The sequence below is a fragment of the Oreochromis niloticus genome, linkage group LG3, assembly GCF_001858045.2.
Source record: "Oreochromis niloticus isolate F11D_XX linkage group LG3, O_niloticus_UMD_NMBU, whole genome shotgun sequence".
Classification (NCBI taxonomy): domain Eukaryota; kingdom Metazoa; phylum Chordata; class Actinopteri; order Cichliformes; family Cichlidae; genus Oreochromis; species Oreochromis niloticus.
Genome location: NC_031967.2, coordinates 62296676 through 62309523, shown reverse-complemented (window position 1 = coordinate 62309523; position 12848 = coordinate 62296676). Strand labels below are relative to the sequence as shown.

General features: G+C 43.7%; 1 protein-coding gene across 1 annotated transcript; it reads right to left on the bottom strand.

Moving 5' to 3' along the window:
• Positions 1 to 4499: 4499 nt before the first annotated feature.
• Positions 4500 to 9840, bottom strand: LOC109196586 (low affinity immunoglobulin gamma Fc region receptor II-like). Its single transcript, XM_025905185.1, has 5 exons — positions 9825 to 9840; positions 8731 to 8943; positions 8406 to 8651; positions 8140 to 8208; positions 4500 to 4615 (listed from the first exon to the last, which is right to left on the bottom strand). The coding sequence occupies exons 1-5, from the start codon at positions 9838 to 9840 to the stop codon at positions 4500 to 4502; spliced, it is 660 nt and encodes a 219-aa protein (XP_025760970.1).
• Between the last annotated feature and the right edge of the window lie 3008 nt (positions 9841 to 12848).

Genomic DNA, 12848 nt, shown 5'->3' with positions numbered 1-12848 from the left:
CAGAAGACCCGTAGTTTTAAAGTTGCTTTATATAAATGGTTGTAAATAAATGGTTGTGCTGGGAGCCCAAGGTCAGAAACAGGGTAAACCCAGGTTACCCAGGATAAATAGGTTATCCTTCACAGGCCCCATAAGGTGAGACACACCTATGAACAGTTTAGAACTGCAAATACACCCAACATGGCTGTGGAAGGACATAAAAATTCCAGAGAAAGACCCACAGCTGAGCAGAAAGGGAAAGACTACAGTAACTCCATGGCCTTAAAAATGGAAAACTATCAGAAAACATGTGTCTAGCTGTATGGATGGATGTTGTTGTGATTTCAGGGTTTTGGGGTTTCTAGTACAATTTATTTATATGTATTGAAGTTTATTAATATAGTAAATCTTGTTTGGTTTTAATGATCAAAGCACTTAAAGGACACTCAGATTCAAACACACTTTTAATACTAATCTATACTAAACTGGACAGTGACTGTTTCGTTTATCACACACTTAAAAAAAATGAAATACAGTGACCACATAGCACTGCGAGCTGTTTCTGTGAAAAGGAAGGTGGACGGCCATAAAGCTGCAATCTCTTTTAAGTGCAGACTGATACACTTCACCACAGAGAACCAATAGCAATAACTAAGACACACTGCAGTAAGAAGTCTCACCAACTTTAAACTACAGGTAAGTAGAATAAACAACAGGATTAGAAACAACAACAGGAAGTAGCTGCAGCTGTGGTTTTCATGTTTACAGAAGTAAAGAGGGAAAAATGATTCATTGTCTTAAAGAACATTTGGTCTGTTCAGTCTGTCTCCTACCAGCAACTAATTAATCACTAATCTAGAAAACAATCTGTCTGTGTAGCAAATAAAAACAAAACAAAAAAACAACTGATCTGAGCTGCGTTTCATGTTTAATGCACTTGAAATCAACTCAACATTTTTTGTGTCTGCTTGCTCTATTATAGAATAATAAATCAATAAATGAAGAATGGGCCTCACCTCACAATAAAACTGCTTTCCAGTCAGTTGTCTGAATTCTTTCAATAAATTCATAAACAATTTCCACATATCTGTTGAATTTCTAAAAGCAACTATAAATTGATTGATTGATTGATTGATTGATCGTACTTTATTCATCCCGATGGAAATTGGGTTAAGGCTGCCAGCCGTGCCAGCGCTGTCTTACCCTTCTGACCATACATACATTACACAAACATCACATGGGGAAGACAGGTCAGAGGGGTATAACATGGAAAAGCACAACATGAGGAAAGATGAGAAAAAAAAATAACTCCCCCCAGACTGAGCTCCAACAGGGAGATCAGTTTGAGAACAGAAAAAAAAAACACCTCTGCACATAGCACATGAAAAAACTCTTAATACACCAAAGAAACACATGACAAGCAACAGGGATGGAGATGGTAAAGGGTGAGAGACAGCCAGTGTAGACAGTACATCCGGGCCTGCAGCATAAGCACTGGTCTCCTTGATCCACCGTCAGCATCGGAAGGGAATAAGCGTCGAAGGCGTTTGGAGGGGGAAGGGGGGATGAGTGTATATCTGCATGTGTATATATGTCTGTGTGCGTGTGTGTGTATGTGTCCAAAGTTCAGCTGAGACAGTGTCCTTCGCCCTGCCAGGCTAAGTAAACAGTCTTCCAGCCAACCCAGGTGGCCTTGCATAGAATGGGAAGAACAGTCTAAACACAGTCGTTATCAGGGAGTTGTTGTTCAGCTCCAGCCTTGAGACCGCAGCTGGCGGCGGAGGGGTATCCGCATGAAGTGATGGTGGTTTTTACTTTACTGCGAACAACTCAATTTCAAAGCTGTTCTAACAGTCCAACACTGGTCTCTCAATCTCCCATTGGAGAGCCGAGCGCTTCTCCATGATGTTATCAAACTTACGCTCCGTGATGTTGTCATTCTTGTGCTCAAAGAGCCGATTTCTGAGAACTCACGACCGCAGTGAGCTTCTCCAAGATCTGATCCAGTTTGCACTCAGAGATCTTATTCTGAGTATTCACAGCAGCCGTAAGCTTCTCCAAGATCTTATCCATGCTGCACTCAATGAGCCCATTTTGAGAAACTCACGCCTCGTCCCATCGTTTCAATCCCAGCGAGCAGCCTTGGGGGGGTTTGAACAGCCAGTTCCGCTTTCTTAATTCTTCGATAAGTCAGGGCCAAGCCAGCTCCGATCAGCAAGAACCCTGTTATCATGGTTCCGAACAGGTAGATATCTTCAGCACTCAGGCTCACCCAAGCCCAAACTTCTCGTTGAGAAAGGGGTGTCAATTGCATTCAGGGACCAGTTGATCAAATCCATAATTCCTCTTTTAGGTTTTAGAGAACAGACTGAGAGAGAGTGTTCCAGTGAAAAGTAATACAAAAAACACAAGACTAGACAAGGACATAAGAGGCTAAGCAGGGAAGCTAAGGGAGAGGAGGACGAGGAGAGGAGAAAAGTGCGACCGCATACGTCAAGAGCAAGAAAGAAAGTACATGCAAAACAGTTTGGTGTTAACTATCATATGTTACCATGTTAGTAAAAGCGAACAATGCACTGACTAAAGATCAGCTTGTCAGCATTTAGCTTAAAGAAAAGCCTCAGTTTGTTTGGCTGTAGATGTGAACAGTTATGGAGACAGAGAAGAGCAGCTGTACCTCTCATCTTTTATTCGTTTTTCCTCTCTTTGATGACGATTTCTCCATAACTGACGTCCCCTGTTCTCATTGCTGAGTAGACTACAGCTGGATCACTGTCTGCGCAAAGACACACACACACAACAGTGATTATTTTTATACTGATAATATCTTAAGTAAAATTAAACTGTTATAAAGAATGAATGTTTCTTTCATGGGCTTCACATTCTTGGTTATTATTAAGCATTCTCTGTTTGGTTGTATTTTCAGTCTTAATTCTTACCACAGGGCTATCAGCTTTTGGATCAACATGCAAATAAGTCACACAAACTACCATATTATCAGCTTTACAAATGTGAGATTTAAAATTTAAACATGGTGTTGGAAAGATAATTAGATTAAGTGGAGATATTTATCTGAATTTCAGGAGTGGGACCACACCTCATTCACGCTCCTTACGACCCTCACTCTTTGTATGCCCCCTTCACTAATACCTGCTGTTCTCATTTTCATGCGAACACTACGACGTCAAACAACTCTAAGAGCGTTCTAAGAGCACTGAATCCTATTCACCCGCTTAGTTGGTCATTATGGATTTCTTGTCTCTCAGCTCATCAGATCAAGATTCAATTCAATTTAGTTCTATTCAGTTCTATTTATATAGCACCAAATCACAACAACAGTCACCTCAAGGTGCTTGATCTCAGTCCTTCTTCATCAGACATCTTTCAGGCAGTCCAGATATCCCAAACCACATGGGGAACCTTCCAGCAGCCATTCTCACCGCTCGGCTATCCGGTCTACCATATCCATTCCACAGAATTCCTCTCTCCACTCCTAACAGCAATACAACAACTGTGGTTTCTCGCCATCCCTGCAAAATTATAACCTCTGAACTTCGATTAGAGGAAGATCAACCACCAGCAAAAGTTTTTGGCACAGATCCACTTCTGATCGCTCTCAGATGCATCTCCAGCCCAGCAGAACTTCCCAGAAATCCAATCCATCACAGTGCCTAACTCCAAGGACAGCCGCCGTTCCCACGCTCCAGTAAGGTCTCCCGGAAACACCTTCCAATTAAGAATTTTAGACAGGACCGTAGCCTGTCTCTAATTAGTTTTAGAAGAGAGAGGGATTCGATTCCACCGGTCCGACAACAAGCAAACAAGCGCAATTCCAATTAGTTTGAAAAGAGAGGGGGCCTGAGTTAAAAAAAAAAAAAAAAAAGGTATTCCAATTCTTTTTAACTTCTCAAGACTCCCTCATTCAGACTGCAAACAAAGATAATCCTCTTCTGGGGATAAACAAAGCCAACATCTCTAACAGTGAAGCTTCCCCTCACCTTGGAGTCTCGTCCACCAGCCAGCAACCACATTGTGTGTTCCAAAACGGTGAAATTTCAGCTCCCTTCTCCTCCTACTCCGCATGCCACTGGGTTGCGAGTTCAACAGACTTCCATGTCTCCTTTGCAGCTCGCCTCAGCAAATCTTCACAGCACTGGGTTGCCAGTCCCTCAGCCATCTATCATCCCTTCACGAAACTCGGCAGCAAACTTTCCTGGTACCGGGTTGACAATTTCTCTGCCACTCATTCTTTCCTTGCTAAACTTATTAACAAACCGTCCAGGCATCAGGTTGCCAGTTTCTCAGTACCTCCTACTAACACACTTTTTCTCCCTCCCCTTGTCAGATCACGGCCAAATTTTTTTTGTTTGTTTTTTTTTAACTCAGGCCCCCTCTTCTCAAACTAATATTGCTAAGTTTACAACGGCTTCTGCAATTCCTCTTCCCAACCCACCAGCTCCAAAACCTTCCCCAGTGTCTGTTCATCTTCACCAACAAATCATTGCTGGTCAATATATAGATCAAGCAGAGCTCATTCTTCCACCGCTCAACCAGCCCGCATCTCCCAGGATGATTGACAGCCACGACAGTCCCATCATCATGCGTATTCTGGCCTCATCTCTTAACTGCTTGACCTCTACAACAGAAATTTTCAAACACACAGTGTCCACTCCTAGCATGCCTTTGCCTCAAGGTCCAGATAGGAACGGCAGAACCATAATGCACATAGAAGGCTTCACCATTTGCAATAATTTCAACAGGATGGCTCATGTCTCTTGCTGCTGTCTCCACTCCTTTTGTATGTTGTCATTCCCGACCAGCATGCCCCCACAACCAACCCAAGCAATGACTAGCTTTTTCCATTTTGACACCCATTCATATTTCCACTTTAAAATTAGCTTTCAAAAAATCACCCTAACCCAGACTTCAACAACTTTTTAGTCAAGGGTTTCTGAGAAGGTTTCCACCTAGTGATTGTCACCCAGCAGCTACTCTCCCTTTTGGGACACTTAAAGATTGAACTATGCATAATTCCTCAAGGCCTCTCCTTTATCTCTCACTTACTTTCACTTGCAGCACCTAAACCATCACTCCTTGACACAATCACGCTGGACAGCTGGTTTACGCTGACTTTCAACCTTACACAGACACTGACCCTTCTTTCAGCTTCAGGGGTTATTATAGAGGAAGGTGGCTACCTTGTTAATAGTCATTATTTTCCTGTATAAATCATTGGTTGTTACAATAAAAAATGTCAGTTAAATATATCATATAGGAGACACACACAGTGATATTTGAGAAAGTGATTTCTCACGTTCTCAAATATCATTTGAGAACGTGAGAAATTTACAGAAAGTGTGCAATAATTGTTTAAACAAAATCAGGCAGGTGCATAAATTTGGGCGCTGTTGTCATTTTATTGATTCCAAAACCTTTAGAACTAATTATTGGAACTCAAATTGGCTTGGTAAGCTCAGTGACCCCTGACCTACATACACAGGTGAATCCAATAATGAGAAAGAGTATTTAAGGGGGTCAATTGTAAGTTTCCCTCCTCTTTTAATTTTCTCTGAAGAGTAGCAACATGGGGGTCTCAAAACAACTCTCAAATGACCTGAAGACAAAGATTGTTCACCATCATGGTTTAGGGGAAGGATACAGAAAGCTGTCTCAGAGATGTAAGCTGTCTGTTTCCACAGTTAGGAACATACTGAGAAAATGGAAGACCACAGGCTCAGTTCAAGTTAAGGCTTGAAGTGGGAGACCAAGAAAAATCTCAGATAGACAGAAGCGACGAATGGTGAGAACAGTCAGAGTCAACCCACAGACCAGCACCAAAGACCTACAACATCATCTTGCAGCAGATGGAGTCACTGTGCATCGTTCAACCGTTCGGCGCACTTTACACAAGGAGATGCTGTATGCGAGAGTGATGCAGAGGAAGCCTTTTCTCCGCCCACAGCACAAACAGAGCCGCTTCAGGTATGCTAAAGCACATTTGGACAAGCCAGCTTCATTCTGGAATAAGGTGCTGTGGACTGATGAAACGGAAATTGAGTTATTTGGGCAAAAAAAGGGGCGTTATGCATGGAGGAAAAAGAACACCGCATTCCAAGAAAAAAACCTGCTACCTACAGTAAAATATGGTGGTGGTTCCATCATGCTGTGGGGCTGTGTGGCCAGTACAGGGACTGGGAATCTTGTCAAAGTTGAGGGACACATGGATTCCACTCAGTATCAGCAAATTCTGGAGACCAATGTCCAGGAATCAGTGACAAAGCTGAAGCTGCGCCGGGGCTGGATCTTTCACCACGACAATGACCCGAAACACTGCTCAAAATCCACTAAGGCATTCATGCAGAGGAACAAGTACAACGTTCTGGAACGGCCATCTCAGTCCCCAGACCTGAATATTATTGAAAATCTGTGGTGTGAGTTAAAGAGAGCTGTCCATGCTCGGAAGCCATCAAACCTGAATGAGCTATAGATATTTTGTAAAGAGGAATGGTCCAAAATACCTTCAACCACAATCCAGCCTCTCATTGGAACCTACAGGAAGCGTTTAGAGGCTGTAATTTCTGCAAAAGGCAGATCTACTAAATATTGATTTCATTTCTTTTTTTTGTGGTCCCCAAATTTATGCACCTGCCTGATTTTGTTTATCTTCCCTTTCCATTATTCCATTATTCCATTATTCCATTATTCCATCATTCCATTATTTGACATTGCAACCATGTCTACTTTTGTATCTTTTGCATTCTTTCCAATTTCTGGGCATTAAAATTCCACGATAAAGACATACCAAGGCGTCAATTTCTTCGCCAAAATTCTCAGGTTCACCTTACTCAACCATTTAATCAACCCAGATATCATTACTCACAACCCCACACGGTTTGCCACTAACTTCGGAACTCCTATATCGCTGCATTTCCATGCTCCGGCTGAAGTACAGTGACTACTTCCAGGCATGCAAGTTCAAAGCAATGTTCCTGTTTGCCTTTTCGGGTTCTTATGCTGTTCAGAATTTAACTCTGACATCACATCTGATGAAGACCCTTGGGAGGTTGGTTCTAAACCATCTGCACCCCCTGGTGAGGTCTTCATTGGATCCGCTGCAGTTTGCTTGCCAGCCTGGCATCGGGGTGGAGGACGCCATTTAAAGGAATGGAGAAATCCATTTCCAAATGATGTCTACATGTTCCTCCCTTTAAAAAAAAAAAAAAAAAAAATGAACAGCCCTGTGTTGAAACACCTGCAGCTGAAGTGTTTTCTTTCTATCAGAAACAGGATGCTGGACGACTGCAGAGCTGTTAGCTTCAGTTAACCACAGACCACAAACACACAGTCCAGCTCACAGTGAACAACACTCAGTAAGGACAGAGTTAAAGATGCATGATTACATTTACTGAAATTATGAAGTTGTCGTGTTGTGATTACAGAAGGGAAAATGTAGTTTAAAATATGAATACTGAAGACTGTATCATCAAGTTAATTTCATTTATATAGCACCAAATCACAACAAGCTGTGTCACGATGCTTTACCATTCAACCCTCTACCATTAAAATGAAAAAATTATCTTTTTGTGAAATCTGGAAAAGAAAGTATGACAATTTGTTCTATCAATTGTGGGGCATTTCTCAGAGCTTTGAGAGATATTAAACATCAAAATTTTAGAGGAGATAATAATAATACCAATAATAATGATAATACTGCCTTAATATATTACAGCACTGTAACACTAAATAATAATTTAAATGGTACTAGCATTATTTGTATTATTATTAGTAGTAGTCAGTTTAAAAATATATATAGTTTCCAAACAGTTTTGTAATTTATTTCTTAACCCTCAGCCCTCGTCCGAATAACTAACAGAAAGAATAAGGCAAAAAAATCTACCTCTGTTTTGTCTGACTTGCTGACAATTTGACATTTTAATATCATTATACGTGATGTCATCTTCTCCAGTTGGTTCTTGATCTGCTGAAATAAATCATAATGAAGAATAATATACATTAAATGTATAAATAGAAAATACATATAAGAGAGCTGGAAATGAGGGTGAAATAATGCTCTTCCAAATGTTTGTAAATGATAACATGTCCACAGAATGGAGGCAAATTGTCACACTGAACATCGTATATGCATAATCTGAGTCTCACCGTCAGGTGTCCTGTGAACACATCGTCTCACCAGCAGAACCAGTAACACCAGTAGAACCACAACACAGACTGACCCAACAAATGACAACACGGAGATAACAGGAGGAGAGGCGGATGTATGTGGAGGTGTGGATGTAGGTGGAGGTGTGGATGTAGGTGGAGGTGTGGTGGTGTGTTTGTCTAAAATAAAGCAAACATAGTCATTAAGTTGTCGTCACATTGTGAATGTTGAAAGCTGCAGAAACACAGACAGGTGAGTGTGTCACCTGTGACAGTGATCCAGCTGGATGGAGACTCTCCATGACCGCTGATGTCACACTTGTAGAGGCCTTCATCAGACCTGGAAACATGCTGGATGGTCATGTGACCTGTAGGCTGCTTCCTGATGAGGGAGCCATCTTTATAGAAAGCAGCTGGGAGGTTGGAGGGAGTGGTCTTTGTTTTACAGAGCAGAGTGACGTCATCTCCCTCCATCACAGGGAGGACAGGACTCTGCAGGATCACTGATCCACCTCAACACAGAGACAAACTACAGCATTTCATCCATTTACACACAGCTTCATCAACACTAACTGCACACACTCAGCTTACCAGTGACTGTCAGGTTAACCATGTTACTGATGGGACCCTCTCTGGACTCACACCAATAAACTCCACTGTCAAACAGGGCAAAGTAGCTGATGTTACAGGAAGAATTAGCTGGTTTTCCCCACCCATCTCCACACTGAGTCCTCTGCTGTTTGCTTGTGTTTCTCCTCAGAGTCCATCCAGCAGAGCTGTCGTCCTCCTCACAGCTCAGAGACACAGAGGCTCCTTCAAAGAACTGAGACCTGCTGGGACTCACAGTCAGACGAGCTGTGAGGGTTAAAATGAAATTTTGATGATCTCTTTGTTTTTGTCAAAACTGATACATCGTGTGTATTTTTGGCCTTTTTCAGCTTTATTTAATAGAAAAGGGGACAGGAAAGCAGGGTCAGAGAGAAGGGGAAAGAGATGCAGCAAAGGGCCACAGGTTGGACTCATCCCAGGTGAGCATGTATCACGTTTAAACTGTGACAGAAGAAGGTTACTGACCTTGATTGTTTGTTGTGCAGCTCAGCAGTGAGATCAGAACTAAAGAGAAATGACACTCAGGCTGATTTGAGTTGAATGTAAAGAACAACTCCACACAAACAGCTGACAAACAGAAAAACTCATCTCTCTCTGATGTATCTGCTGAATGAACAAAAAGTCTGAGGCGAGTTCAGAGACTTTGTGGGGTCTAAACTCAAGTCCCCCTAAATGTGATCACAGAACCTCTAAAAATAACTAGCAATGGTAGTAATAATACATTATTTCAATATAATTTTCTAACATTTTCTTCTAATGTTAAATTTTGCCAACTCTACTACGATGCTACAGGATGGGTTTAAAACAGGTGTAAATGATAAGTGATTAATGGACTGGTTCTTGTATAGCACTTTTCCACTCTGAGCACTCAAAGTGCTTCACACAGTGAGTTTCAGGATATGTGGTTCTATGGTAGGTCTTAGAGGATTAAACTTATATGTTTCAGGACAGTGAGACTTATCTTTTTTTGCTTGTTGCTCCATCAGAAAGAAAGCATAGAGCTAATTTAAAGAGACAAATCCATCCAGCTTTGAAATACATTTTGCATGAAAAAATAGCAAGCAAGGAGGCTCAACCGGGGGTAGCGGTCATGGCCAATTGGGGGCTCTGTTGGCTCTTAGGTGACGCTTTCCTCGTGGCTGCGTGCAGCGGAGCTAGAGGAGGGTCTGTGCTGGCGGACGTGGGTTACTGACCTGGTAGCCTGGCTGCCCCTGGGTGGGTCTGGGACGGGCGGGAGGTTCTGGGGGCGCTCTGTCGCTGGGCTGGGACCCTAGCCGGGCCTCGGGGGCTTGGGTCCTGGTTGGTGTGTTGCCGGGGTTGTGGGCGGGTGGGTGTATGGGGCCGGCTCTGGCGCAGGGTGCCGATGGTGCATCGAGCCACCTTGGGGGGCTCTTCAACTGGTGGGGGAGGTTGTTACACCTCGCAGGAGCTCTCCTCTCTTCAGGAACTCACTCTGCAGGAGGGGGATATATAGGAGAGGTGGAGGAAGATCTCAGCCTGGACGTCTTTTGTCTTGTGTAGTCTGGAAGATGAGTGGATGATGGGGTGGGTGCAGTTTTCTCTGTGGTGGGGTCAGGTGGACTGTCCTGGGCTCTGTGGGGCCGGGCTGCGCTGCTGCACTGGGCCCCGGTCCGGATGTGCCTGGGCCCCCTTTCCCTGGCGGGTTGTGGAGCATGGGGGTGCCTACTGGGGTCAGCGGGGGAGCTGGCCCCAGGGAGGGGTCACTTGCCCCTCCCTTCCTTCCCTCCCCATCTCCAGCTGCCTCCCTCTTCCCGCTTCACCACAATCACCCACACATGCAGGGCCTTGGGGTGGGGGTGTGTCACCAGGGTGCAGAGGAGGCATCCCCCCCCTCTGTCCCCTTCTGGCTGCCTCTACCTCAATTTTATCCCACAACTTAGACATTCACATTACTCACACTCTCATTACACATACATATAGGATCTTGGGGGTGGGCACGCTATATGGAATCCAAATTACCATCAGGGTGTACACCTCACCCCTGGCGTCGTTGCCCACCTCTCAATTTTAACTACACGTAGACATTGAGGGCTAGCAGGAGGGGCTATGCGCTTACCTGCTGCTCTCTGGCAGGTAGCTCCATGCCCTCCTGGGTTTTAAATGCACCTTAGAACAAACATACACCAACACTACATATGAGCGGGTGGAGGAAGGTTTGGAGTCTTCTCACACCCCCGTTCTCTGTGGCCTGTTGGAGCGGGGGGGCTAGGAGGAGGAGGAGTTGGCCGTCCGACTGGGGTCTGGTATGTGGGGCCTCCCTGCCGCTGCCGAGTCGGGGCGGTCTGCTTCTCCCCACCTCAGGGAAAAAGGTAACACCACCTGGGTCTGGGTGCAATTTCCTCCTCCAGGGGCAAGGGTACCCAGACACGGTTCTTAGAGTACGCTTGGGGAGTGTGATTGTGTGTACAGCGTCTCTTTATGTCTGTCTCCACGTTGGTTGAGTGTGGAGTAATTGCTTATGAGAGCATGAGGGTGGGAATGGATGTTTGTATCTGTGTGTGCCTGTATGTCTGTGTCTATATGTCAGGTTGGGTATCAGACGCCACCTCTCTGGGAACATCTCAGGCCCTCCAAGGTTTGGAGGCCTATCTCCCCCCACCACTTCCCCTGCCGGTGGCAGACGCCCTCAGACATCGGTGCATTGGTGGTTCTTTGTGTCTGGGGATGGGCACCCAGGTACACACCGGCTCACTCCTTGGCGGCTGCTTATCGGGGCTCAAAAAAAAAAAAAAAAAGCTCAAATGAGTGAGAAGGACGATGAAGGAAACATCTGTGCTGTGTCTGCTCTGTAAGTAGAATCTCTGTGTTTGTTTGAATTCTTGTACTTTGACTGTCTGCTCTCCTGATAACTGATGATGGAGGAGAAGACATGAAAAACAAATCAGGCTGAATTCAAGTTCAAAACACCACGAGGACCAACTGCAGGTCTGAACTGACTCTTTATCTTTGCTCAGGAGTCGAGGAAACACAGCAGGCAGTGAAAAGATCAAATCATTCACTCATTATTTAACCACACAAATCTGTACAGAGTAACAGTAATATTTATAATTAGTGCACATTTTTCTTTACAACTCCACAGTGCAGTCAGTGCACCTCCAGTAACAACAATGACTGTTTAAAAAGGTTTTTAGATAAAAAGAAGCAGAGAATGTTTAAAATCTGTTTCTTCAAACAGAAGACTTGGCTAAAACACATTTATCTATTGTTTGAGGGTAATCAGGGATTCAAAGTTGGCCGGAGGTGTGAATGTGAGTGTGTACTTATTATTATTGTGTTGTATTTGTTGTTAAGCCAGCACTGGAATACGCTGCTCAAGCAGTGACAACCGGGCTCCAGCTCTGCAGACCGAAAGATGAGAAATTAGTTGAGAAGATGGATGATCTATAAAATGTTAAACTTTACACACTTTTTTAGTTTTGTCAAACCTTATTGAACCATGTCGCTGCCATCAAATAAGAAATTAGCAGATATATCAGAGAGATGAGTTTGTGTGTTTGTCAGCTGTTTGTGTGGATTTGTTCTTTATGTTCACCTCAAATCAACCTGAGTGTCATTTCTCTTTAGTTCTGATCTCACTGCTGAGCTGCACAACAAACCAAGGTCAGTAACCTTCTTCTGTCACAGTTTAAACCTTTAAGACCCACCATAGAACCAGTTAACCCGTGACTGGAGCTGCCAGTCAAAGCTGTCGAGATGTCATTGCACTCAAATTTAAGAGCATGAAGTTAGTAATTTGAATCTAGTTTATGAGAAAGGAGACCCCTGAACACAAATCAGCAGTTCATACAGCAGCGATACACCAGGGGTAAATGAGATCATTTGGCTTCAATTTTGGGGAACTTTTAGGTCATCTATGTTTTCTTCTGTCACATCCCTGGGTCAGTGGCCCAATGTTTTGAGTTTTGTATCATTATTGAATTTGGATTTTGCCATCGTTTATTTTTTCTAGTCTTTTGGTCTCTATTTCTGTGTTCCATGGTTGCTGTCTCCCCTGTCAACTGTATTCCCTAGTCAAGTCCACGTCTGTGAAGTCTGTGTCCTATCTCAATGTATTGAGTTTTGCTTCCCTTTGGTCTTGT